The sequence below is a fragment of the Theobroma cacao genome, chromosome 5, assembly GCF_053813885.1.
Source record: "Theobroma cacao isolate CCN51 chromosome 5, ASM5381388v1, whole genome shotgun sequence".
Taxonomy (NCBI): Eukaryota; Viridiplantae; Streptophyta; class Magnoliopsida; order Malvales; family Malvaceae; genus Theobroma; species Theobroma cacao.
Genome location: NC_142643.1, coordinates 46,708,554 through 46,734,306, shown reverse-complemented (window position 1 = coordinate 46,734,306; position 25,753 = coordinate 46,708,554). Strand labels below are relative to the sequence as shown.

Genomic DNA, 25,753 nt, shown 5'->3' with positions numbered 1-25,753 from the left:
TCACATTTGGTCCATATCTTAGGCCTAAGTATTTTAAATTTTGGGCCTATTTATTTTTCTCAATTAGGTTCATAAAAATTCATTGATGAAGTACTTAAAAAGATTATTAAATAACAGTTGAAGGTTACAAAAATTTTTAATCATGCATTTCAAGATTACTCATTTTGTTGTCTAAAAGTTATTGAAAAATGTTATAAAATTATCTAATATTTCCATAATCCGAGTATTTAATATTTCATTAATGTTGACTTACTAATTTTGCATATAAGCTATTGATAAAGTACATTCGAGATTAATAAATAATGATATATGTATTGATATGTCGGTAACTCAACATTGCTGAATATTCGTAAAAAGTTATTGATAAATAACGAGTGATGTTGCTTTAAAATGATGAAAGTTATAACAAATGCCCGTGTCTTTTTGACGTCATTGATTTTGCCGATAATTTATCGAAACAATTATAAAATTTTATGAATTTTTTTAAAGACGAATCGGAGCAACAAAAGATTGAATCTCAGTGTATCGTGACAATAAGGTCACTCTACCACTTACAAAAACAATCGAGTATTTAAGTCGTCCGTGATGGGAATTATGCTTCAAGGAGGCCCAAATTACATAATATTTCAATAACTAGGTATCTAATATTTCAGTATTGCAAGTTACTGAGTATCCATATGGCAATGGGGGAAATCTCAAAGCTTCCAATAAATTCCTGATCGATGCAAAATGCCTGCAATGATAGCCCAGAAGAGGATCTCTGCAAATATAACATAGAGCAGAATGCCTACTCTTCTTGAATGCCAAACCCCAATGAATATGTGCTTTTGAATCCAATATACCTGCCAATGCCATAGATTAGTTCGAACTGATTCAAATTCATGGAGTAAATCATTCATGTGGAAAACTAAACCCACCAGTGTATTATGTGGATCCTGGTAGTACCATCCATTGATGAAACCTGCAAAGATCCCTTCAGCTGCCATAACATAAACCAGCATGGCATTCATGCCAATCCATTTCAATGGCAGAAACACCAGCTTCAGATCCCAAATATCAACCTGGCAAAGCCAAAATTTTTGCTTCAGATCAGCATAAGGTATCAGGATAGCTGGAAAATGTCACCTGTTTTCGACTGCTGAGAGTGCCATGTTGAAAGCACATACCAGGATATAGATGGCTGAGAAAACAAGTGCTGCTGCTCCAGATGTTACACAAACATAGCTGAAAGTGTATAGCTGTTTATTCAAAGGAATCGCTGTGAAATGTAGAACAATTCCAAGAATAAGGAGAGCAATTCCCATCATGATCCACTGCCTCAGTCTTTCAGAATGACCCTGGAATCGATTTTTTCATTTTTTATCAAAGACAAGAAGCAATGGTATCTTGATATTATAACCAAGAACCGGAATCCTAACCTTCAAATGTACAAGCACATGCCCAAAATGGACTCCAATGATTGTAGAAAGAACAGCAGATATTGAACTGCAATTAGCATACACAACGTGCTAGATCAATAGCTGTAAAGATAGAAAACTCCCACACAGAATTAGTGGTTACAGAGTCCAGAGACCTTAGAATCCCTTCAGGTTCGAAGGGTGCATGGCACCATGATGGAGCGGCATCTTTAAATGGTCCCTCATAAGGGGAATTCACAGTGCAAGCCTGCAGTACTTTAGGAAAAGATTTCAGACCTGTAACTGCTATTCACTGTAAACTAGGTGATTTTAATTTCCAAAGAGGATCATAGCCAGAATTGCAACTACGAAAACACACCCTGGATCTTCTCCATGCTGGTCGTTGGTACATGTGATTGATCCCTAATACTTCTCTGTCAATATATCCCACAGCATTGCAAGGAGGATCCAGTTTTCCTCTCACATTGCAGGCTACCTAAAATGAAATACAGAAAATCTTATCAAACAACAGATAGAACTTTCCCTCAGAGTGGCATACTATTAGATAGAATACAGCAGTTCGTTATCTGGAACTTTATGGTTTTGTAGGATGAGATTAAGGGCAACCAAGGGCTTACAGTGAAAACCTTCCCATAATCAGCACTGTCCTTGTTTTGGACAGTGAACTGCCAGTCAGGAACATATGTTCCATAAAGTAAAGCCAAGTACATAATAAGTATGCATGCACCCACCAGCCTGTAGATTTGGAAACAGAGAACTAGTTAGTAGTATACATTATGATTATGGAGATAAATACCATACCAAGAAAAATCGAAGATGAACTTACCAATGCCAACAGTATAACCTGAACACAGAGAAATGACCAGCTGAAACATCTTTGGGTTGTGCATCTTTCAGAAAAATCTCTGCAAGTGCCACTACCAGATATGCAAAAGCTATTCTCTACAAAAGGTAAAGGGAATTTACTTCCTAAAGCCATTTCTAAGGACTAAATTCTGCAATTAACATCAGGAACATATACCTGTAGAATGCCACAGAATCTTATCATTTTCATATCAACGCCATATGTTAGCTTGTCAGGAGCATGAGAATACCCTCCTTCATGACAGATATAAGGATCCAAAGTTAGCATCAAAAGCTTTTCCCTCGTCTTTTAGAATTTGCAGAGATGGATTAAGATAAAAGAATTTCTCAATTTGGAATCTATAACTGCTTCAGGAACATTTGCTAGGGTGGTAAGTCACTTAGTTGCTTATGAATTATACCACCATAATCTTCTATAATGTTTTGTTAGGATAAACATCCTCAGCTAAATGTGATAATTAGCACATCATGAATGCCTAAACCCTGAGCAGATAGGAACTGATCACCCCCCAAAGTCTCAACCTTTTTCCCTTGACAGCTACTAGTATATGACAAACAAAGGAAACCAAACCTTGTAGTAAGAGACCCCAAAAGAGGAGCTTCAAAGTTCTGAAACCCACCTTCTGGATAGCTTTGCCTTTACCTGGTATTCTCTACAAGAAACTTAACCATGATTAGCCATAGTCTCGGAGAGGAAGAAAAAGACAGTAAGGTACTCACTGTAGTAAATCCAAACTGCTAGTTCATTAACTTTGAAGAAGAAGAAGAAGAAGAAGATCCTTACAACCTTAAGAGCAAGAGGAATGGCCATGCCAACAATGAAAAGAAAGAAGGGCATAACGAAATCGGCAAGGTTGCAGCCGTGCCATGGTGCATGACCAATCACAGGCCACTCTCCTCCAGCATCATCTACTAGAATCATCAGCTACAAAAAGTAAAGAAATTCATTAAAAAAGAAAAAAAAAAGAAAAAACCCCAACAGTCCAGCTCACAGAAAGACTTAACAGAAAATGAAGAGTACCGCCACAGTAAGGCCTCTGAAAATGTCAAGTGAGGCAACACGCTGAGTTTTATTGGGCTTCTGAGCTGAGTCGTCGGCCATGGGGATGGCCAGAGTATGACGTTGAGCAGGTTCTGCTTTGATTTCAGCCATTCTGAAAGCATCCAGTTACTGTCGGCCTGAAAAGGTGGTTGCTGTAAGAAAAGCTAACAAAGAAGAAAAAAATAATTGATTAAGATAGTATAATTTCTTTGTTCTTTTTTTTAATTATTTTGGATTTTTTTCCTGGGGCAGTGTGCTGCTGACAGTAACCTTAGATTATTGGAGTAACAAGTTCAACGACGTTATCTGCGTGCACGTGTTTCTGAAGACAAAGGTTTGAACAGGAGGTCAAAAAATATCTGAACATGAGATACGTTTGTGTTTCATAGGCTATTTAAACACTTTACAAGAAAATTTAATATTTTATTTTTTCAATAAATTGAGAAAAATACTTTTCGAAGAGAGGATTGAGGAGATGAAAGTCAACGATAAGATTAGGAAAATGGAGGGTCTATTATTGTATCTTAAAAAAAATTAGATGGGATATTCATAATCTGCAGCTCTTTATTCTTTTCCAAGGAAGCACTTTGCTATTTGTGTTGGACATAAACTTAATGTCAAGGGCCCAGAATCGACAGAGTCATAATTTGTGTATTAAGGCGAGATTAGGTATTTAAGGGTTAAAACTATAACGCCTTATATAGTCATACATTGCCGACAATAGAAACTGTTGATGAGATTTTGAAGTTTAGAGAAAGCAGAAGATGCACCATCACCACTGAAGACATCAAAGAACGAAAACTAGTAATTTAGTTTCTGTTTCAAAAAGTTTTACATCAAGAGAATAAGACACTGAATCTGTTCCTCATTAGCAATCTCCCTTCCATGCAATCATCCTAATTGCAACGTAGCAAGACAGATATCCCACTTGATCTTGTTTGTAAACGAAACATAATGCTTCAAAGTTTGTGCCAAATTGTTTCCAATCCAATTACTGAACTGTTGAACATAGTATCAAACGACCTTGTCCACCCACCTGTTTCACAAAAGGGCACTGTTTCTGTTTTATAAACAAAGATTAACAAAAGGTCCCCTGGATGGACAATGATAGATAGGTATGCAATTTGGGTAGCAACTACAGCATATGATTAACAATGTCATAAACTCATGCATCCAAATGGGATTTTGACCAATGACCTAACCCTCCATCCTGCTCATGCAACAAAGATACATTGTTTGAGTGAAGAAAGATTGCAGAGACAAGAATGCATATGATTAACAATGTCATAAACTCATGCATCCAAATGGGATTTTAACCATTGACCTAAACCTCCATCCTGCTCATGCAAGGAAGATATAATGTTCGAGTGAATAAAGATTGCAGAGACAAGAATGGATATGATTAACAATGAGATAAACTCACGAGTCCAAATGGATTTTGACCAATGACCTAACCTCCATCCACCATCCTTCTCATGCTATGAAGATATATCATTCAACTGAAGAAAGATTGCAGAGACAAGAATGCCATTTGTCCTAGATCAATAGCAACAATTATGAAGATTGAAGGGCATTCAACCTTAAGACTGCTAAGAAATGGTGATTAAGGTATCAGTCATCCCTTGATGAACATGACAGCCCACACTGAATGTGACATGGCAACCGAAACAATACAAGAATGCATAAAATGGAGCTAGAGGGAAACAAAAAAAAAATATTAGTTTTACCTTTGTTTCCACCGGGTTTACCAGCTGACCTTCCCCTAGCCCTGCCTTTAGCCCTCCCCTCATCTCCACCAGGCTCATTGCCTTTAGCTTTTCCACCAACAGCACCTTCTTCTCTAACTCTGCCCCTTACGCAGCCCACCCCAGGCGGCTTTCTATCTGAGCAAGTTTAACTAGAGATACCAACAGAAGGATTGCCGAGAGAAGGACATGCATATGGCTTAATGCATGGCTCTTGGCCTCTTCTTTAACTTTGCCAATCACCTGAAAGGGAAACCCAGCAATCATAACTGCAACAGAGTAGGAGTTCTGCTTTTATAAAGATAAGCTCGCTTAGTGCAGATTAAAGAAAATGCATTCTTGTTGGTTCAAAAAACAACTAATTGAAAAATCCTATGCCACCATTTCATCATTGAGAGCCAGGTATGAGAAGAGAAGCAGAAACGCAAAGAATATGAACTACTTAAAAAATTCATTATAAGCACACTGTTGGGCAGCTCCCTGGAGAGCAAGGGGATCCATTCATACAACAAGAGCTGCAGAAATATAACTTTGCTTGATAAATCAAACAATTCCCACTTGCTGAATAAGAGCAAACTCTGGGTCAGCAAGGCAACCAATCTCAAGGGTATCATCAGAGGATGCGCTTCGACGAAAGGCATCCAACCAAAGCTACATCACCGGTTACTAAGAGAAAAGCTTTGAAAGAGGATGCCTCACGGAGCACATAAAAAATAGTCTGATTTGGCTAAAGAAGCATCATTCCAGAGGCAGCAAATGGACCCGAAGAACTAATAAGGAAAATCAATTTGAAAAATTAAAAAAAAAAAAAACAAGAAGAAGAAGCATGGGTAGTAATGCATCATCGGGGGGACTCGAAGATACTCGATTGTATTCCCACGAATGTAACTCTGATTTACCATTATCGCTACTGCGGATTCACTAGAGAGAGAGAGAGGGATCGGTTCTGAGCTTGGATGTGTTTTTGAAATTGCGGCTATTGGAGGGGACCAACGAATTCCACGTTGGTCGTGTATTAGGTTTAGATCGGATTAAGTATTAATCTGCGAGACATTTTTTAAGACAAATCGTGAGACACAATGAATCAATATTAACATCTTTAATCTGTGAAACGTTTCTTAAGACAAAACAATAGGACTAACAGGCTCTAGAAAGAACAACACTTTTTGACAGCACTATGGTTCTTGATACACTTTTTCAAAAAAAAGTACGGGGTGAAGCTCAATCAATCCGTTGTCGTCCAGTGGCTAGGATGTCTGGCTTTCACCCAGGAGACCCGGGTTCGATCCCCGGCAACGGAATTACGAACTCTTTTTGCTCAAATTAGAACAATAAAGGCAGATTAATTAACACTTGAATAGTAGAAAAGCATAATCTAAGAATTTTAATATTGTTCCTATATGATCTATGAGACTGGAATCTGGAACATACAATTGCTCAGGCATACGTACTAAAATTTTCCACAAGCACCACAAGAAAGATGTTGGGGAACTATTCAAAGCAATGCTATACATGGCTTGTAAAGAATGATGCGGGATAAGCACACCAAAATTTGAGACTCTTACAGGAGAACACAACTTGCACACCAAATAACAGATAACTGTAAAATCAAGGTGGTTGGAGGCGAAACAACAGTTGTAAACTCTCAGCAACTGTACTACAGATACAGTCCGGTGACCGGGGGACCCAGCTTAACTCGATTTTATGCATCAAGGGATGTGCTTTATGAGTTTGGTATGGTATAGTCACTTTCCAATTCCCAGTTCTTTTGATATCTCTCTTGTCAGGCTGAATTGTGAAGTGTTATGCCATGGGAATAAGGTTCGAGTAACTGGAAGTTTCCTGCGAAGATCCTGCATGGCACATAAAAATTTTAAGAGCATTAGTTTCATTTCAACGGGGTTCCTGAAGTTGACGAGTATTCTAGATGGACATCAGGAGATCTAATATTCTCTCTGTAGACAGGCATTCTAGCTAGGATTTATCTATTGCTCCAGCATGACTCCTACCAGCAATATGATTTTCCACAGAAAAACATGAAATGGTATTAGGTTCCATCATCCACATACTGGCATGATTGAGAAACAAGCAGTATCCTTCAAATACAACCCAAAAATAGCTGGGTGTAACGGTTGAAAACAAATCTAAAAATGGTATCCTAACCTAATTCAAAAGGTTTCCCCAGCAACTTTTGGCTAAAAAGGCCTTTCAAATCAAAACATACCTTGAAAGTGGTATCTGGCAAATTCAAATAGGATGCCTGCATTATGTCTCGACTATCAGTAAAGAACTCTAGAAAACTCAAGCATTTGAAATAAACCAGACATATTGAAAGCAACCTCAAGGGATGCCAGGTACTCTGTCTCGTGGTGGCGAATTATGGTGGCTATAGAAACTGCACTATCATCAGGGGACTGAAACAAACACAGAAAGTATTAATCATATGAAACCAATTATAGAAAGAGGACAGGGCAGAAAGAGGTCAGAAGGCATTTCTGTTGATGCACGTTCAGGAGCCACAGGGCAGGATAAACTACGCCAACAAAAATTACCTACTGCCACTGTTAATAACTCTAAAACTTCTATTTTACAACTTATGGTAATATCCAAACTATATATCTCACATGCCTTCACATTAGAATATTTGCTCAATACAGTTATCAGCCTGAAATGCTATGTCAAAATAGTTGAAAGGCAAAAGAAAAGAAAAGAAAGAACCAAGGAAGAAGACAAGAGAGGGGGGGAGGGGAGCAATGTTAAAAGAGCTTGTCAATTTTGTAATAACCTGAAATAATGTAGAATCTTTACATTCATGTCTTGCATCTAATTGCACGTTTCCCTCTTCAAAATAGTGTGCACCGACCTGAGATGAAAAAGAACTGACTCATTCAGATCTGAAATGCGGGAAGAAAAGAGTCACAAATATGCCATGCACTAAGTCATGAGAAATACTGAAATACCTGCAATTTGCCTTTCAATTCCAGTATTTGAATATCATCTTTAAACTCAATGTTCCATATTGACCGCCAACTTCCATTGCTGTAAAGCCAAAAAGCATTATTAGAAGATAAACAGTCATGTGTTTCTGTGTGATCCTCTGTTAGACTACTAACAGATAATCAAATAGCTAGTCAGCTATACAATCAAGCAATCACAGTAGAACAGTCACTAGTACATTCTAGTCTAACAAATTTAACGCACCAGAAATTCTGTGGGCTAAGTCTAGCAGCAGAAATCACTACAACAAGCTCAAAATCAGATCCAGGTCCCTCCACATCTTTTCCATTAGTACAGTAAACTGAACAAAAACCTTTTGGATAAGCTTCACCAACATACTTTGACATTTCTATGTCCAAAGCACATCTGCAACGAAAACAATGAAATTAAGTACAAATTGTAATTAAAGCATCAGATATGCACCCTAATTCCAGTGATAAACTGCCATTGGTTTTTGCTTAGAACTTTATGATATAAAGTAGGGATGATAGAAAGAGCAACTATGATTACATCTCTGTTCATGATGAGTGCTAGTTTCAGCAATAACCATCAAACTTATCAGTTGTTGGCATTAAGCAACTTTATAGATCCTGGGACAGTCCTTGGTATCAATCCAGGAGAGTCAAAAGCCGGGAGAGAATCATAGAACAGCCACAATTAAACACAAAAACCTACACTAACATGCAGGTAAAGGCGCAGTAGTAACAAAAACCTACACGTTTGGAATGGGTCACTGTGCACAACAGGCAAAGGTTCAAATTCAAGTCATTTCCATGTCAGCAAACATGGAATAAATTAGATCTAAGGCGGTTCTAATTTGGATCCCGCTATGGAGGAAATAGGCACTTGAAATGTGAAGACCCCATATTATTCTGTCAACTCTATTAAATCTCACAGAGAGATGCTCGTAATAGTTCATTAGAAATCAATTAAAAATAATATCAGTCCATTAGAGCTGTAATGCCTACCGGTATTCCTCTATATACGGGGATGGAAGCTCCTCATCAGTGGCAGGTCTCACCTCTGTACAAACCTGAACCAATTTAGGACATCATGATATAAACATTCAAATTAAATGACGCATTAACATTCTAAGTGTCATATCATCAGGAAGAAAACTACCGAATATTAAAAATTTCAACTTCGGGAAAAGATTTTACAGCAAAGGTTCTTTGAATTTTATGGCATTAAGAAGTTTCAATCACAAGATGCATTAATAAGGCTAGAAGGTACCTGTTTGACATGGTCAACTATGGCAACTTGAGCAGTCTTGGGGTCTAGATACTCATTATCCTGAAGCTCCCCATATGATGTAACCAGGACCTAAACTCCAATTGGACAACATTGCAACAATCAGATTTGTTTTAGAACCAAATTCAATGACATCAGCATTGAACAAAGAGACCAGAAATTGTAATTATCATCATATTTGATTAAAAGAGAACAAGCCAATATGAGAAATGGAGGTAATTGGATGACTTATGGACCATAACCATGGAAAATAAGCTCAATATCCTATCTAGAAAATGTTAGAAATGAAGCACTTAAAACGCAATGATCGATACTCATTGCCTCTAAAGTAAACAATCAAGGCACTCTAAAATGACATATAAACCTCCAGCATTCAAGCTACACTTACAACATTTAACCAACTAAGACATGTTTGTATTTATTATGCATAATCCAACATAAACTACAAATATGAAGCAAGGCAATTCGTGATAATAAATGTATACCTTAAAAACATAAAATGCATGAACTAAAAGAAAGCTATTTCTGGCAATCCCGAAACATATCAAATGCACTTACATTTCTGTAAGCCTAACCAATCACATTACTATACATCTAACTTTAAGTTACTAATAATTAACACTAAAGCAAATCATATTAAGGGTTTCTAAGACTTACATCTCCGAATCTACCAGGCATTTCGAGGCAAATCATGTGAGATTTGTTGTAAACAGGAAATGCCTCCGATACCGCCTCATTGTACACGTCATCATCATTCAAAACAGACTTTAAATCTGCAAAAAAATATATTATATATAAAAATGATATAAGAAAAATCGACAATGGAACCGATCAATCCAAATCAAATGCGAATCCAACAAACGAGATAGAGAATAGAACTAATTGATCAAACTGATCGATCGAAAACTAAAACGACAACGACAATGGCAAATGCAAGGCTAAAACGACACTAGACAGAGAGAGAGAGAGAGACCTTTAGCGACGTATTGGATTTCGCCAGCGGGAGCGTTGAGGAGGAACCATTTGGCGATCTCTTTCCTTTGCTCCTCACTCAGCTCTGTTTCTTCTTCTGCCATACCTATCTTTCTAGCTCTCTGCAGAGCAAATTTTAAAGGAAAAAACCTAAACCGTTTGGATTTGTTTGGAACGAGAAACAGAAGAAAAGCAGAGGAAAATGAAAGAGAGAGAGAGATATGAAGAAGAAGATAATGATCTGTAAAGGCTTTCTGGTTTGTGAAACAAGAGAGTGAAGGAAAAAGAGAAAAAACAAATATCGAAATCATTTCCGCCTGTGGGGTTTTGATTTTCTTTCAGCCCCTTTAAACGACGTCGTAGCCTCGACATCAAAGAGCGATGTCGTTTCAAAGCCTTTCAAAATTTTTCTCTCGGGCTTAGAAAAGTTTAAGCAAGTAATGAAAAACTCCGAAAATAAAATAAGACAATTTATATACATAAGTTGTTATTCTTTTAATAGCATGCAAATAAGTTTTTACTTCTTAGTTTGTATCTACGTAAACTCGTAATTTCAACGAAAAGTTATTAATCATCAAATTTAATATTATCGAATATTTTCTATCCACATAATATATAATGTGATAATTAACATAATCACATAACTACCGATGTTAAATAAATCACATCACCTACATAAATCCGTAATTTTAACAAAAGATTAACAAGCATCAAACATAATACAAATAAAAATTTTCTGTCCACATAATATATGACGTGATAATTACTGTGATCACATGATTATCGATATTAAATAAGTTATATGATCACTTTCATTTGTCACGTGACAAAATCTGTATCAGTTGACATTGGTCAGACGATTGTTAATTTTTTGGTAAAATGAAAGACGTGCAACTACAAATCGAAAAATAAATAAGGGTTAAACTACTTGGCACAGGTTAAAGGTGATAGAGAGCTACACATTTTATTGTGAAAGGGCTAATGGTGAGTGTTGAATATCAAAATTTTGATTTACAGATTCTACAGGGTACATTTTAGCAGGAATTCCACTGTTGAACTAACAAATTAGCTTCCAAAAACTGTTTCCAAACCCTCAGCGGGCGTATGTCCCTAATGCTAGCAGAATTTTCCTTTGCTCTGGGGTTCATGAACAAGCCTCTTGCTGCAAAACCCATCAGTTCGGTTGGATCCATGTAACTGCGAATCCTTGATGCAATCCCACCTTCAAAAGAAAACCCCATTCTAAAATATCGATGATCATCGGGAGAGCACTCTTCTGAAGAGGTAACAGCGTTTGGCTTCAGCTGGACTTCGGTTTCCTGTCCTGATGATTCATCCAGCATACATTCATTGCTTCCTAAGCCAAATGGATCCCAATCTACCTGATGCAGGATATCAGCTGTCCTTTTTGCACCATTGATGTGATGATTTTCCAACTGGATAGATTGCTCGAGCACTAATTTGTCAACTTGTACTTTTAAGTTCTGCAGGTGATGCCCGATTCTAGAGGCCACAGCATCGTACAATTTTCCTCTTGATGCATCTACGGGTTCTTCCACATTGAGCAGATCATCAAAATGTATAGGGTCTCCAATTAGAACTGTCACCTACAAAATTTTATGCATTAAGAGAAATCATCAGCTAGAGTCGGCAAAAAAAAGTAAAGGAAACAAAGAAATCAACATATCACTTCATAAGAGCAAATGTAATCATAAACATAAAACTATGATATAACCAGCCATTAGCAAGGATTTGCTTGTCAAGCCTAATATGGGGAAAGAGGTTTAGGGAAGTGAAAAAGGGAAGAGTGGAGAAGGGTAGAGATGTTAAAATAGGGGAGAGAAAGAAAGAACACAATGTTACTAAAGATGGAATGATGAGGGAGGCATTTGCAGCCTGTAGCTGAACATGTTTAAAACATTGCAAAGTCACACGTTGCAGACAGTACAATTACTCACAGGAGGCTGTTAAACTTACAACCTTATTGCCAGAATTGAGTGGAATGGAAACTTTAAGAATGTCTATCTAGCAAAAGAAAGAATAGCAGACCACATACCGTCTTGCCAATCCTTGGGAAATTGGCTCCTATAGGCATAACATCTTGCATTCCAGTATGCACAAATGGCAGGACAATTGGGGTATTGTCTGCATCTAGAACCAACCTGTATCACCATAAGGTTGTTAAATGTATTTTGTAACTGACATGGAAGAAGGAAAGGATAAAAAAAGCAAAGGAAGAAAAAAAAAAGCAACAGACATAATTGGACAAATCATTTTCTTAAAACAGATTTTATCAAAGAAGAGATGAGGCCAGTTTATTTCCAGCTAGAAGGAGATATAACTCTCATCTCTTAAAGATAAGTTATCAAAAACTCTTACCTCCCAACACCTCTCTTGGAAGACCTCACAGTTTTTCCACCATCTCGGGAACGACTGCCTTCTGGGAAGATGTGAACCCATCCACCACTATTCAACTTTGAAATAGCCATGTCCATGCCCTACAACAAATTGAACCAAAAGGATGAAATGGGCATAACTGCCATACATGAAACACAGTCATGAAGAAAGGCATAGACATGCAGATGAGCCTAAACCATACTGTATCACAAACCTACCAATACAGGTGCAAATATCTGAGGCCTAGACCATATTACAGAACTCCAGGATGCAACATAAGAAGTTCAAGGAAAGAACAAAGAAACCTAGTCCCATAAAAACACTAAACAATATGCATGTAAACCAAATATGTTTGTACTAGCATGCTTACACATTGACAAAACAAATCAGTATGGGTCTACAATCAGACCAGTCTGGCACATTAGCCATCATTTCCATTTCACAGAAGTTCAAATGCCAATAAGATCTCCCTCCTTTTGTTTTCCCGTTTCTTCAGTTAAATGCCCCTCATCTCAACAATACATACTGTAAATTTCACAATGCAAGGATTCTAAATTCATCTGCACAATGCGGTATAGTTATCAACTTGATCATTCAATATTTAACATTCACTGTTCCATGATTACTAAAAATACTTCTAAAACTTTAAAAGGGGTACCTTCTGATAAATCCCATCACCACGAGACACTGGCAACACTTTTACAGATCGAAAGAATGCAGAAGTCACAGGATTACTGAAACATCGATCTGATGCACACAGTGTCCATCTCAAGTTCTGAGCATCCAGAAGAACTCTCGGAGGAAGTAGCGACGCAATGACAAACGGATCATCAACAGATGCAACATGATTGCTTACCTGCAATGAATTTCAAAAAAACAATAAAACCGTTCCTTCATCAGCATATGCTACACATAATAACAGGATCACAAATAAGAGAAACACACACCTACAATTGAGGAGAAGCTAAAACTGATCAATAGCAAAAAACCAAAGCTTATACCGTTACAAGGGGTTTGTTCTTGGGTCTATTAAGCAATGCGTCGTGTAATTTTTCGAGGCCATAAACCTGACAGAAAAGAGAAAGACATTAGTTCTTACAAACCGCGATATACACACAAAGAATTCTCAATCATACAAAAATCCTACGTACTTGAACGCGATTGAGACCATTCATGAAAACGTGGCAAACATTTCCTATCAAAGGAACAGCCACAGCTTGAAGCGTTCGCAAAATAACTGAATCCTCCTCCACATTAAAGTCCTTACTCACTGCAATACCAGCAACGTAAATGAATTTTAATTCCTAAAATATCCAAAAAAAGAGTTTTAATCAAGAGAAGACATCAGATTCAGAGCGGGAAAAACAAAAAACAGTGACCTCGTTTGCGGTAGAAAGCGGAGGAAGAAGGGAGAGAATCGCGACGGAAGTCACGGAAACGACGGAGCCAGCGTTGGACCGTGGAGGAGACGTAACGATCAGCGAACATCGAATGACGGTGGCGGCGATGGCGATCAACCGCTACCCTGAACCGCTGCCTGAGCTGGAGCTGTAAAACGCGAGCCTTGTTCTTCCATAGATCTCCCCTGTCTATCCACTGCACGGCCATTACTTTTGCTTCTTCTTTCTCTATTTTGGCAGATTTTCTCAGCGAATTTCTGAAAAAAAAATAAAGGGAGAATTCGTCTTTTTCTTTTCTTTTTTTTTTTTTTTTTTTCTGTTGATCTGATTAAAATAGCAGAGAAGCGCGAGTATGAAGAGCGGAGACAGAAAAGTGCGAAAGAGAAACTGGCGAGGCGGCAGGGATACTGACTGACCATTTAGCACATCGGGTCGGGTTATCGGAGGATTCGGTTATTTAAAAATATTTTAATTACTTTTTTGAATTTTTTTCTTTATTTGAAAATATAAATTAAATTTTGATTTTCATTAATTATATTTTCTAAAAAAATTTATCCTTAACTTGGAAAAAAAGTGGTATTAAGAGTAATAAGCATTTTTTTTTACTTTTTAAACGAGATACTAATTTGAAATAAATAAAGATACACAAATAAGTTAGTATTTACAAATAAATATATTCTTTCAAATTTCAATTCATAATATTATCTTTTTGTGACGGTTTTTGTAACTTTGTAACAATTTTTTTATACTAATGAAATTACTTTAATTACATGTATAAAACATAATACGATATAATGAATACACTGATTAATCAAAATAAAATGTGTTATTATTGTTAATAATAATTATATAAGTTAAGCAATTCAATGGGGATCAAATTTATCTAGATCATTGTTGAGCCAAACTTAAGCAACTTGAGTAGTAGGCTCGATTGCATTATGACAAATAATAATGATATAACTATTATGAATAACAACATCATTATTATTGTTTCAATGATTTTCTCTTATTGTATTGAATTTAAGTAATTATGATATGATTGAAGGGATGGAATTATAAAAAAAACAAATATTTTATCTTTAAAGTTAATTTTGTAAATTTTAATTTTATACTTATAATAATCTGATTCAAGAAAATATTACAATTACAATTTACAAATAGCTTAGGATTAATAGTTTAATATTAAAAATAATTTCGAATTTTCTTATTTTTATAATAATAAATCCATATATATTATCCTAATCATCATAAAAAAATTTATCGGGTCGGGTTGGCTGATCAAAGTTTTCTTTTATTATTTGATTATCGAGTGTTGGATAAGATGCTTTGGTGGGTGCAATGGGGGTAAAATCTCTGTTGGGGCCACGGGAGACACGTCAGAAGTGCATAGGACGCATTGTTACGTGACACGCGTAACCTTAAAACGTCGGGAACATTGAGGCTGGCGCATGCTATAACTTCCAGAAGTATCTTGTCCTAAAAATACCTTTTGGGCTGGGTCACTTTGGGCTTAAAATTCTTAAGTTTGCGGACCCTGAAAAACAGAGGCTCGCCTTCTTAGTATTACCAAAAAGTCCTCCAATTATGTTAATTTATACAACTAATCCCTTAATTTTTTTTATTATATCCAAACAAGTTTTTATTTTCTGATTTATACCCACACAACACTAAACTTTAACAGAAAATTAACAATATCTAGACTCAATATCAACTGTTATTTTCTATCTACGTGACATAACGTAATAATTGATGTGAAACAAGTCACTTAACCATATCATATATCACGTAAATTGAAAATACAAATGTACATTAAGTTCGATGATTGCTAATTTTCCATAAAGATTAAGAGCTTGTGTGAGTACAAATTAAGGAGAAAGGCTTCTTTGAGTAGAATAAAGAAACTATGCACTATTAAGATTAAGGCATATTAGGAGGAATCTCTCACATGGTTTAAAACTTGTATGACAAGCATAAATGAGCGATGGCTGACACTCCATCAAAACGGAACTTGGGCAAGTACGTTACGCATTGATGGTTTCCAAAATTTCTTTCTACAAATCACAATCAGTTAGAAATTTGACATTTTAACTAAAAAGTGAGGCTTGTTGGTCATTAAACAGTCAGAAACACTGGCTTGGCATTTTGAGCATCCAAGCTTCCAAAAGTCCAATCCTCCACCCGAGTTTTCTCTACCAATTATTGAAACAATGGTCCGATTTCAAGCTCATCTTTAGCTCAACCTCCATTCTGAGGATCATGTAAAAGAATTGATAATCTGCTACTGACAAAACCACCTAGACAGGATGAAGCATTGAGTATGTTTCCAATGATGAAGATTGAAACGCACTTGAGTGGATTAGGACTGTTCAAGTGATAAAGGAGAGCATTTACCTTAAGAAGAATCAGCAAATGAAAATCTGATAATCAGGCTGTGGATCTCCAATGTTCAAATAGTTTACATCAACGACAACACTGCCCAGATCATCTGGCCAAAACCAAGAAATTTTGTGCTAATTGCTAAGTCATTCCATTAAGTTAAGCAAAAAATGCATACGTATGCTTAACTATACAAATAAAACTAGCATAAAGACAAATGGTTAATCAAACCTTCATATATTGTCCTCACATAATTCACATACTCAGGTATGAGATCCCTATATATGATTCCTCCGGGACGCGCATCCAGGACGAGCAGGACTCCTGTCAAATCATTATCATGACCAAACTAATAAATATTGAATCCTCGTCTTTCAAAATAGAGAAACAGTAGTAGAATCTTTTCAGTTCCAAATTTCATTTTTGCATTTACTATAAAAGTTCTGTAGGTACTGAGAACAGATTGTTTCTGGTATTTTTAGTAGCACTGAACTTGGAACCTATAGAAAGACCTACCTGGAGCCATCCAACCTTTTGTTGAATTGCTTGGCAATGGAGCAAGCCAGAGAATATTTCTCAAGTTCATTGAATCATCATAAGTCACGTTGGACCCTGGAAAAAGCAAATGTAATCAATAATGGATAGAGCACAAAACATCACAGTATGGAATTCATATATGTTGTGTCTTTAAATAGTAAGAAGCTACTAGAAAATGTAACACTTCTGCCTATAGATCAAAGAAAACATCATATTGTACCCTTCTGGCAATATCCCATGTTGATTGGAAACATGTCTTTATCATATGCTGGGTATTCTTTAGCATGAAATCTGCCATTGAAATGCTACAAGTTAGGAACATGCAAGCGTTCAAAGTAATAGATTGGTAAAAGTATTGCTGGTAGAGACCATTATCCATCTTATCCTTTTTCCATCCCTTTTTCATATAAGCTTCCAACTCTTAAAAAGTGGCCAGTGCCTCACTAATAATCACAGTTTATAGCATCTCTAGACATAATAATTCTTCACCAATTTCATACATTTTCCTAAAGGTCTAAGGCTTCACAAAAGAAGCTGATCAAAACAATGATACCCCAAGTTCCAAAACTAAAGAGGTTCAAATTTGCCATATGAATACTGGCCCTTGAATTTCGATAAATAAAAATTTCCAGAAGCTGTCACCTAACTTCTTTATTCAACATTTTTCCAATTTGAGTCCTATGCAAATTACATCTCCCCTGCACAAGCAGATTGATCATGCAAAAAGATAAAGCTTACAAAATGCCAAGCCTTCCGGTCTCTGTGGCAATAAAAATGTGACCATGAAACAAATCATATCGAGTTAATGAAACTTTCAATCCAACAGAAGGACCCCTCTCAACAATAAGTTTGAACAAGTATTCAAGATATGAATTCAACTCCTGCAATTTCAGAAAAGCCAAATATAAGCTAAACATCTAAATAAGTTTCCGGGAAAATACCAAAAGTATTGAAGAGTCTGGTTTATAAACCTGACTTATGAAGCGTCTACCATAGGGCGTTCTGGTTAACCCACATTTATTTTCCTTTGATCCTTCGACATCAGGCACCTGATTCACGCGTAATGACAGCCGTTCATCAGCTGAAACCCACCAATTATGGAAAAGTTTACTGCTTTCAGCTGTGAGAACACGAAGTTAAATCAACTAAAAACTTACAGGCAAGACAGTTGGATCAAGGGCGCGATGGATTGAACCGGGATCACCACCAGAGTCAACAGCGAGACGGGCCAGCTCGAGAACCGGTTCGGGAGGCCACCAAACGAGCTCATTTTCCTCATCTCTTGGACTCTTAAGAAGGGTCCGTCTATAAGAAAGGGATTTGGAATCTGGGGTTTTTCGGGTATCGATGGGAGTGAAGGGTACGAGGAATTTGAAGCAGGATTTGAGTTCATCAGCGACCGAAGGGTTAACCGAGGAAGACTGAGATGGCGGGCCGAGGAGAGAGAGCAAATCCGACGGCGTAGCTTTGGGAATCGAAGGCGATAAGGATGGGGATTTGGAGAAGAAGAAGGGAGACGAGGAAGAAGCTGCGAAAGAAAGAGAAAGGAAAATGGTGAATCGGAGGGAAAGAGAGGTATTGCCCATTGGCAAATTTCCCTCCTTTCTGTAAACAGCTGTTTTCCTGTGAACTCCCTTAGAACTTGGAAAGGTGATTCGATTAGATTTTGCCACGTCAGCTTATGTTTAGTGGGTCCATTAAAACCATTGACTGGGTGAGGAGATAGGATTTGGGCAACAAATCCTTATTTAAAGATATTTTTGTAATTTTAATCCATGTTTAAGGATATTTTTGTAGTTTTAATAAACAAAATTATCGATTTAAACAGAAATTATTCACAATATATTATTTAAATAATACAAATATCCATAAGATACTAATATGGAGATGTTAAAACTATAAAATGTGATGAAACATGGGCCTTCCTGGCAGCCAATGAATGTTAAATTAGTACTGACAGGTTTATGATAAAAGTTTAAGAGAAGAAAACTGGTTTTACAATGCTAGGAAGTGGCATGAAAGCCTAAATTATCACAATCTGTAAGATTATACAGAATTTGACTACAAAACTTAAAAGGACCATTGTTCTGGTATCTTTCTTTAAATCTGTTTGTGCATCCCTGGTTTCCATCTTCATCGAGTATGCCATCGACCTGCAATCTATTCCAGCTAAACTGTATTGTTAAAATTCTGCTCATGATGGGGTATTAATTGTGTCCCTGCATATTCAAAACTCCTGAAAAGATGACAAGGGTACTCTGCCGGATTGAACTATGTTACGGAATTTATATAGGCAGTCCAATGGGACGAAATTTCTGCTGCACAAACAGAATTAAGAGTCTTAAAACATGGCAACAGACAAAAATGAAAGGTTCAAACTACCAGCATTGTTTGACACAGCTCTGGGAATACGAGGATAATTCTACCAAAGCCTAAAATCATTGCATTCGTAATTTACATTGTTGTCTCTAGTTGTTTTTATTCAATTTCAATTATCACACTAGGAAAAGCATAAATATCTTAGTGCCACTGAGCCAATATGGTCAAAACCAGCTCCTTCCAAACAAATGGTCTAAAACCAACATTCCACTACAGAAGCAATGTCCCTAGTCAGCCAAAGATTAGTTCTGCAAAAGCAGGGTGAAGAAGACTTCACTTACAGTGACGAGTGCTGCCACCCAGACACTAAAAGCCATCCATAACTTTGATGCCAGCATTCTTGTCCCACTCCTCTGGAGCAGCAACTTCTGCCATTACCTTTTCCTGACCACGCCAAAGGATCTGCCCGCGAAACACATGCCCTCAGATAGGTATCATGAAAGATGAAATACCAAAAATTATAATTATACTGCACTCACCTTGTCAATGACCCCAAACTCTTTAGCTCTGGTAGCATCCATATAAAATGGTCTTTTCATCACATTGGCTACCATCTCTACTGACTAATGATAGAGAAAGTGATATACTGAGTTCCTTCATTTTTGCAAATTTTATATCTAACAAAGAAGACTAGCATATATTCATCACACTTACATTTCCTGTGTGCTTGGCCAGAAGTTCCACTAGTATGTCCCTGTTTATTATTACCTGCAAAACCAAATCACAGTCAGAGGGCTTCATACTGCAATTTAGATTCATAAATTGCAACCTCTCAAAAGGCTGTGAAAGACTCAAAGAAGAGCCCAAGATGAACAATTAAAGAAAAATGCAAATCCAGATCAAATATTATTGTATCAGAGCACAAGGAAATGCTTAATTGCATTTAAATGTAAAGAACAAGAAGTTTCCACAGACCTCTTTGGCACGTATAAGAACATCACTTGCTGGCATCAATCCAGATGATGGTATACGAGGCTGTTGGATCATAGCTGAAACAAAATACAAGCCAACACTTGAGAAATTGTATTTTTAAAAGATAAGATGGAATCATAAAAATTTAGAACCACGGACAAGCAGGAAACTGCATCATACCTTTGGCATGAGGCATCATAAACCGTTTACCCTTAGTGCCCGCAGAAAGTAAAAGACAAGCCTGACCTATAGCAGCCCCAACAGCGACTGTATGTATCTGTGTAAGCAACAATTACCATGTTATGAAGGAATACCAAAAAAAAAAGAAAAAGTTGACTAGTAAGATCATATCATTCTTGAACAAAAACAAGAAAAAAACTGAGGAGAGATCCAGAGAAAAACTTAATATCCTTATTAAAATATGGCAAACAAGAGAAATTGATATCTTTTAAGAAAGAAATTTACCTCATTTTGTAAATTCATTAGTGCATCATACATGGCAAAACCCTCGGTCTCCATTCCAACCTGCGGCATAAGCAGTTTTAAATTCTGTAAATATGGACCGGAAAGAAAACACAAACAATATTCAAGTGCGAATAGCAAGCAGTAGAAGCACCACCAAGGAAGAACAAAATGGTGGTGCATACAGTGTAGGGGCCATTCAGGAGCATAATGCAGTCTTATGTTTAACAGGATACACAAAATTCACACAAAACACTGCCAAAATCAAACCTTTGAACACGACTTGGCTTACTTTATGTCTTATGACATCTATCAAATGATAGCAACATCTCCAGAAGCTATGGAAATACAAAATGCATTACATCTTCAACAAGACATCTCTTTATTATCAAACTTATAGGTATCAGATGCAATGCTCACTGTTTCACCATCATCACGAGTTGTCCCCGTAGAATTTATGTAAAGATATATTGGTTGCTTGGGATCCATCCACTGAAGATACATCAATTCTGCAACTATGAGCTCTGTCACCGCAGGCACAAGCTGAACGATGAACATGGTTAACTGGTTGAACAGATTAAAATAACAATGTAACAGTGTGATGGATGCACGTCTCATACCTCTAGCTAAATGCAAGAACATGAAAAACCAATGCTCAAAAAGGCCAAAAACAATGGTAGCAGTTGTCCCCCCTTGTTGTTTCGAAACTTTTATACAAATAATTTTCAATTAAAGATTAACCCCCCCACCCTCTTCTCTTCCTTATTGAAAAGACTTACCGGCATGCCGATGTAAACTATTCTACCGTGAAGAAGCAATGAAGGTAAGTCCGGCGGAGGCCTCCGCGGCCGGTGCTCATTGTATGAAACTGATCTTTCCACCTAATTCAGCCAATAAATGTTTAATTCACGTTATTTCAGTTAATCCAAATTTAATCACTAGAATTAAAAGCCTAATTTAATTAATTTGGAAAAAGGAAATTGTTTTAATAATTCTGATATTCAAAGGCAATTAAAAAGTTTAACCAAATATTTATCGACAATTACACTTACTTGAGCCGGAGTAGCCATGAGTTTGGGCGACTCAAACAAGTCCAAATACGGCGGCGTATCAGGATTAACCGGACGGTTAAGAAGCGTTTCAGGGGAGGAAGCGGCGACAGAAGCGAGCTTCGAGAGAAACGGGTCCTTAGGGTTTACCGGAGGCATGGGGATTTTAGCGGCGTTTTTGGCACCGAAAGCGCGGCAACTGAGCGTCAAAGCCTTTGGTCTTCGAACGGATTGGGAAGAAGCGGAGGATGGGATTCTGTAAGCCATTGGCGCGTGCAAGCAACTCGCCATGGTTTTTCTTGTGAAGTTCGAATTTTCCCCCTTTTTTTTTCCTTTTTCTGATGTGGAGGTCGACAGGAAGAAGAAGGAGGTTCTGTTCTTTCAGTTCAATCTGGAAACTGGGAAGAAGTAGTAGTAGTAGTAGGGCCGGGTCGAAGGTGACCCGAAAAAACCAACAACTCGGGTTTGGTTTTGGGTCTTTTCTGGGCTTCATCTGTCACTTGGGCTTAAAAGTTATCACTCTTTTTACAAATATTTTTGTAAAAAAATTATTATTTCCACCGTTAAATCCTTCTCTATATGTTTGTTTTTTTATTTTAAAGATATTAAAATAAAAAAAATTGAATTTGATATATTTTACACTAAAATTTTTTAAAAATTACAATATAAATGTTCAATACATTTTAATATAAAAATAAAAATATAGATAGAGAAAAATGAAAATAAATTACTTTATTTTGGATATTCTATTAAGAAAAAATAAGTTAAAAAAAAAAAAGGAATGAGTATTATTTAACAAAAACCCACTATAAATTCGTTCTTAAATATTATAATCAACTTAAATTAATATTTAGTTATTGATAAACACTTATTATTATTAATTTTAAAAATTATGAAGCATTTGTAATAAACAGGGCATCCCCATAGCATTTGGGATAATCAAAAAGTCCTTCCACTCTCGACATCATAGATTGAATTCAGAAAATTCAATTTTATTTTCTTCAATTTCAATATTAATTAATTAAGATTAATTGTTTTAATCGATTTTCAATATTCAAAATTTACATTTTATTTATATAAACATTAAACATATTTTCATGTAAATATTTATAATATAAAAAAGGAAAGAAAGAAAAGAGGAACACATGGACAACAATGGAAGAAAACAGAGTTATAGATACATGGAAATGGCGAGAAAGAGAACTTTAGTCTTAAAACCGACATATAACCACCAATTAAACATAATCAGATTGTGCACAAACACGCAGCAAAAGCAAAAATCAACTGTGGGAAACCAGTGGCTCTGATTCAGGCTTCTCTTCATTGAACACCTCGGCGATCTTCTCAGTAGGAACCAATGGCAAATACGAGGCAACCTTGTACCCTTTCTCTGCGCTGCTAACCACCGTCTGGTTGTACTTGTCGGTGCAAAAGGCGGCAGTGGGGACGACTACGGAAGCCACCTGAGGGAAGAGAGGGAGCCGGTTCAGCTTTCGCCAGGCCGAAACAGCACATTGTTCAGCTTTGGGTTCATACTTGGCGTAAAGCCCTTTCGCTGCTGGCTCGTACTTGGTGTAGACAGATTTCGCGTACCCTGAGGCAGTGCTCACCACTCCGGCTCGCTGGACCTCGGAAGCCACGCCCCGAGCCACTCCCGGAGCCTTCTGGGCAACCGAGAAGGCTTCGGAGGAGACCTGCTTGATGACCGGACGGACACGACGGTCGATCGAAGTCACAGATTCACCAACCTGCAATGAAACAAAAGAAGAATTCTTGAATCCCCATTGCAAATTGAAACACAAACCATAAAAATTTTCCCAATTTCCCCATCATCACAATTACCTTGCGATCCACGAATTTAAGGAGCTCAACGGGGACATCGTGGTACTTATCATAAACCGGTCGAACCACGCTCTTGACCGTTCCCTCGACGGTCTCGACGCCGGGCTTCAACGGTCCCGACCTTTCCTTAGCGTAAACGTAGAGGTTGGTGAAGCACAAAACCGCGTAAACAGCCGATACTTGCACGAATTCCAAGTATTTCAGGCTCTGTTCTTCCTCCTTAGCCTTCAGATTTTCCATTGCCCAAAAACAAAAAACACCCAATTAAGCAAATCCCAGAAACAAAATCGAAAAATTTGATCAGAAATCGAAAAAAAAAAAAGAGAACCATGATTCAATTACGATACCATGTCTTGTTGAAAGTTGGAATCTCCTTGAGCCATGAAACAAACAAAAAGATGGTTTCTTTGTTTGTGTTTTGTTGGGCGTTGCGTTGAGAAACTGTGAGAGAAGGGAAAAAAGGGTGTTGGGTTTTATAGAAGGGGGGGAGGGGAGAGGGAAGATCTGGCGCGGGAGGCGTATGAGCGGCCGCGATGAAGAAGCGGTGATGGAACGCGTTGGGTAGTTTATAGTGTAGGCGTTGGTCAACGCTGAGGTGAGTCCTTCGAGGCTAAGGTAACGTTGCTAAGGAAAGCAGGTGATTTTAATAAGGAAAAAAATTAAAATAAAATAAAATAAATCGTCATAATTAATAAACTTAGACAAAAATGACGTCAACCGACCAAGGATTTGGGTTTCATTCCACGTTTCCATCTGCGGTATCGAACAAAAGAGAATATTCCAGAAGGTTGCTCATAATATTAAAAAAATATTTATGTCTTTTAATTTTTCGATTTATTTATTAAAAAAACCCTAAACTATATTTATTTATACAACTAAATTATTATTTTTTATTATGTCCTAACAAAATTAACAGTAATGTTAATTGATACTTTTTATCTATATGACATAAGACAAGCGATGTATTAAATCTAATAATTATTAATTTTTCATTAAGATCAAGAATTATTAATGTGATTAAGTGAAAATTTATATAAAATATGTTACGTGGATAAAAAATATTGAATAATATTAAATCTAATAATTATTAATTTTTCATTAAGATCAAGAATTTATGAGCACCCATTGTAGGTCCGAAACAAAGTTGCAAACACTCAAAACATGTGACAAGTTAATTTGTGAAATAGTATGAAGAGGAAAAATAACAAAAGAGTTGAGGAAATGAACATCTATGTAGCATTAGATTGATTCTTAATTGAATGTAAGAAAAAGGAAATTAGGGTTCATAGAGAGGATTTGCTTGACAAAGAGAAAATTTAAAATCAAAAGAGACAACATTTTGGGCCAAAAGTGACCCAAAAGCCTTCTGAATTTTGGGCTCAAACAGGGTCATAGAGAACTTTAACCCATTTCTAGAATCAACACACCAATTCTTGTCAAATGGAGTTGGCCCAAAGCCCTGATTTGCTTCATATGAGCAAGCAGTGTAGGCCTGTTGGAAATTTCTGATATTCAGGCTCTGTCACGGGCTTACCAATGGGAAAAAACCTCATCCCAAAGTACAACAATGGGGCTTTATTCTCATGGACTTGACCTGCTTACAGATATGTTCCCTTTGTCAGGAATCAAAACAAAGTTGCTTATGTTCAAAATTGCATATAAACATCAAGGGTTCAACAGTCCTACAAAGTTTTCACAGCCTGCCCTCCACTCCATTGTACCAATTTCCATAGCTCCAAGAACTTTTCATGCCAAAATTGTCCAAATCTCAGCCTCAGTTCATATCAAAACTTGACACTATCATGGAGAAGCATTGCAGGATTTTGCAGTACGTTGTCTACTGTAAAATCATGTATGAAGAATCAAGTACGTTTTTATGTTCGAAATTCTTGTCATAGTAGATCTTGAATTAGTATAAATTATTATATGTAAAATATAACAATTGACAGCATTATCAGAAACAAATTTACTTTGATTTTTCATTTCCCTTGGGGTTGGAAGGAGGCATTAGCAAGTGTAATAGGGGCAATCTGGTAGGATTCAAAGACCCACCAAGACATGTTGCTTTGTCAAAGCTTTTGCTGCCAGTTTTTAAGCGTGGTCCACTGGC

The 25,753-nt window shown here is 36.9% G+C and overlaps 6 protein-coding genes, 1 long non-coding RNA gene and 2 other non-coding genes across 13 annotated transcripts; 1 reads left to right on the top strand and 8 right to left on the bottom strand.

Moving 5' to 3' along the window:
• Window positions 1-448: 448 nt before the first annotated feature.
• LOC18600477 (heparan-alpha-glucosaminide N-acetyltransferase-like protein (DUF1624)) lies at window positions 449-3,526 on the bottom strand. The gene is made up of 12 exons (XM_018120596.2): window positions 3,304-3,526; window positions 3,070-3,207; window positions 2,854-2,935; window positions 2,440-2,516; window positions 2,245-2,360; window positions 2,036-2,153; window positions 1,777-1,893; window positions 1,574-1,665; window positions 1,419-1,485; window positions 1,167-1,337; window positions 918-1,061; window positions 449-842 (listed from the first exon to the last, which is right to left on the bottom strand). Exons 1-12 carry the CDS (start codon window positions 3,433-3,435, stop codon window positions 696-698), a joined length of 1,401 nt encoding a protein of 466 aa, XP_017976085.1. The 5' UTR covers window positions 3,436-3,526; the 3' UTR covers window positions 449-695.
• Window positions 3,527-4,116: 590 nt separating this feature from the next.
• Window positions 4,117-6,230, bottom strand: LOC108661864 (uncharacterized). The gene is made up of 2 exons (XR_001927757.2): window positions 5,052-6,230; window positions 4,117-4,360 (listed from the first exon to the last, which is right to left on the bottom strand). It is a non-coding gene; the product is annotated as an uncharacterized LOC108661864 (long non-coding RNA).
• On the bottom strand, window positions 5,647-5,816 carry LOC148763026 (small nucleolar RNA snoR127). The gene has a single exon (XR_016026846.1). It is a non-coding gene; the product is annotated as a small nucleolar RNA snoR127 (small nucleolar RNA).
• A 68-nt stretch (window positions 6,231-6,298) lies between the features above and the next one.
• On the top strand, window positions 6,299-6,370 carry TRNAE-UUC (transfer RNA glutamic acid (anticodon UUC)). The gene has a single exon. It is a non-coding gene; the product is annotated as a tRNA-Glu (tRNA).
• A 120-nt stretch (window positions 6,371-6,490) lies between these two features.
• CPA (Subunits of heterodimeric actin filament capping protein Capz superfamily) lies at window positions 6,491-10,546 on the bottom strand. Its single transcript, XM_007030940.3, has 10 exons — window positions 10,291-10,546; window positions 9,975-10,090; window positions 9,300-9,389; window positions 9,035-9,099; window positions 8,271-8,432; window positions 8,030-8,108; window positions 7,855-7,932; window positions 7,409-7,483; window positions 7,294-7,329; window positions 6,491-6,922 (listed from the first exon to the last, which is right to left on the bottom strand). The coding sequence occupies exons 1-10, from the start codon at window positions 10,391-10,393 to the stop codon at window positions 6,815-6,817; spliced, it is 912 nt and encodes a 303-aa protein (XP_007031002.3). The 5' UTR covers window positions 10,394-10,546; the 3' UTR covers window positions 6,491-6,814.
• A 671-nt stretch (window positions 10,547-11,217) lies between these two features.
• LOC18600475 (Phospholipid/glycerol acyltransferase family protein) lies at window positions 11,218-14,524 on the bottom strand. Its single transcript, XM_007030939.3, has 7 exons — window positions 14,066-14,524; window positions 13,838-13,956; window positions 13,688-13,753; window positions 13,345-13,542; window positions 12,669-12,787; window positions 12,346-12,451; window positions 11,218-11,896 (listed from the first exon to the last, which is right to left on the bottom strand). The coding sequence occupies exons 1-7, from the start codon at window positions 14,292-14,294 to the stop codon at window positions 11,324-11,326; spliced, it is 1,410 nt and encodes a 469-aa protein (XP_007031001.3). The 5' UTR covers window positions 14,295-14,524; the 3' UTR covers window positions 11,218-11,323.
• A 1,447-nt stretch (window positions 14,525-15,971) lies between these two features.
• On the bottom strand, window positions 15,972-18,668 carry LOC18600474 (T-box protein). 4 transcript variants are annotated; one of them, XR_016026359.1, is made up of 8 exons: window positions 18,157-18,668; window positions 17,971-18,048; window positions 17,738-17,880; window positions 17,220-17,290; window positions 16,979-17,074; window positions 16,713-16,786; window positions 16,478-16,571; window positions 15,972-16,333 (listed from the first exon to the last, which is right to left on the bottom strand). XR_016026359.1 is itself a non-coding variant. In XM_018121843.2 (8 exons), exons 1-7 carry the CDS (start codon window positions 18,583-18,585, stop codon window positions 16,489-16,491), a joined length of 993 nt encoding a protein of 330 aa, XP_017977332.2. In that variant the 5' UTR covers window positions 18,586-18,661; the 3' UTR covers window positions 15,972-16,333; window positions 16,478-16,488. The 4 variants fall into 4 exon arrangements, 2 of the variants coding, with proteins under 2 accessions (XP_017977332.2, XP_017977331.2); XR_016026358.1 differs by having other exon boundaries at window positions 15,972-16,380; window positions 18,157-18,666; XM_018121843.2 differs by having other exon boundaries at window positions 16,694-16,786; window positions 18,157-18,661.
• Window positions 18,669-18,903: 235 nt separating this feature from the next.
• LOC18600473 (ATP-dependent caseinolytic (Clp) protease/crotonase family protein) lies at window positions 18,904-22,197 on the bottom strand. 2 transcript variants are annotated; one of them, XM_018121844.2, is made up of 10 exons: window positions 21,805-22,197; window positions 21,532-21,633; window positions 21,173-21,295; window positions 20,756-20,815; window positions 20,471-20,567; window positions 20,294-20,367; window positions 20,033-20,086; window positions 19,858-19,941; window positions 19,660-19,780; window positions 18,904-19,314 (listed from the first exon to the last, which is right to left on the bottom strand). In XM_018121844.2, the coding sequence occupies exons 1-9, from the start codon at window positions 22,090-22,092 to the stop codon at window positions 19,685-19,687; spliced, it is 978 nt and encodes a 325-aa protein (XP_017977333.1). In that variant the 5' UTR covers window positions 22,093-22,197; the 3' UTR covers window positions 18,904-19,314; window positions 19,660-19,684. The 2 variants fall into 2 exon arrangements, with proteins under 2 accessions (XP_017977333.1, XP_007030998.1); XM_007030936.3 differs by having other exon boundaries at window positions 18,904-19,317; window positions 21,805-22,196.
• Window positions 22,198-22,957: 760 nt separating this feature from the next.
• Window positions 22,958-24,255, bottom strand: LOC18600472 (Rubber elongation factor protein (REF)). Its single transcript, XM_007030934.3, has 3 exons — window positions 23,991-24,255; window positions 23,644-23,868; window positions 22,958-23,549 (listed from the first exon to the last, which is right to left on the bottom strand). Exons 1-3 carry the CDS (start codon window positions 24,024-24,026, stop codon window positions 23,082-23,084), a joined length of 729 nt encoding a protein of 242 aa, XP_007030996.3. The 5' UTR covers window positions 24,027-24,255; the 3' UTR covers window positions 22,958-23,081.
• Between the last annotated feature and the right edge of the window lie 1,498 nt (window positions 24,256-25,753).

Coding starts and splice junctions, on each gene's coding strand:
- LOC18600477 (XM_018120596.2), bottom strand. CDS start 3,435: ATGGCTGAAATCAAAGCAGAACCTGCTCAACGTCATACTCTGGCCATC. Junction 2,936..3,069: donor CCATTCCTCTTGCTCTTAAG/GTTGTAAGGATC, acceptor AGTTTCTTGTAG/AGAATACCAGGTAAAGGCAA. Junction 1,894..2,035: donor ATTATGGGAAGGTTTTCACT/GTAAGCCCTTGG, acceptor ATTTCATTTTAG/GTAGCCTGCAATGTGAGAGG.
- CPA (XM_007030940.3), bottom strand. CDS start 10,393: ATGGCAGAAGAAGAAACAGAGCTGAGTGAGGAGCAAAGGAAAGAGATC. Junction 9,100..9,299: donor TAGTTGACCATGTCAAACAG/GTACCTTCTAGC, acceptor AAATTGGTTCAG/GTTTGTACAGAGGTGAGACC. Junction 7,330..7,408: donor AGTACCTGGCATCCCTTGAG/GTTGCTTTCAAT, acceptor GACATAATGCAG/GCATCCTATTTGAATTTGCC.
- LOC18600475 (XM_007030939.3), bottom strand. CDS start 14,294: ATGGCCGTGCAGTGGATAGACAGGGGAGATCTATGGAAGAACAAGGCT. Junction 13,957..14,065: donor CGCTTTCTACCGCAAACGAG/GTCACTGTTTTT, acceptor CTGGTATTGCAG/TGAGTAAGGACTTTAATGTG. Junction 12,452..12,668: donor TCCAAGAGAGGTGTTGGGAG/GTAAGAGTTTTT, acceptor ATGGTGATACAG/GTTGGTTCTAGATGCAGACA.
- LOC18600474 (XM_018121843.2), bottom strand. CDS start 18,585: ATGGGCAATACCTCTCTTTCCCTCCGATTCACCATTTTCCTTTCTCTT. Junction 16,787..16,978: donor AAAAGGTTGGATGGCTCCAG/GTAGGTCTTTCT, acceptor ATGATTTGACAG/GAGTCCTGCTCGTCCTGGAT. Junction 16,572..16,693: donor TGTGAGGACAATATATGAAG/GTTTGATTAACC, acceptor GGTTTTGGCCAG/ATGATCTGGGCAGTGTTGTC.
- LOC18600473 (XM_018121844.2), bottom strand. CDS start 22,092: ATGGCGAGTTGCTTGCACGCGCCAATGGCTTACAGAATCCCATCCTCC. Junction 21,296..21,531: donor TAGTTTACATCGGCATGCCG/GTAAGTCTTTTC, acceptor TTCATCGTTCAG/CTTGTGCCTGCGGTGACAGA. Junction 20,816..21,172: donor CTCGTGATGATGGTGAAACA/GTGAGCATTGCA, acceptor CTTATGCCGCAG/GTTGGAATGGAGACCGAGGG.
- LOC18600472 (XM_007030934.3), bottom strand. CDS start 24,026: ATGGCTCAAGGAGATTCCAACTTTCAACAAGACATG. Junction 23,869..23,990: donor CCAACTTTCAACAAGACATG/GTATCGTAATTG, acceptor GAAAATCTGAAG/GCTAAGGAGGAAGAACAGAG. Junction 23,550..23,643: donor TTAAATTCGTGGATCGCAAG/GTAATTGTGATG, acceptor GTTTCATTGCAG/GTTGGTGAATCTGTGACTTC.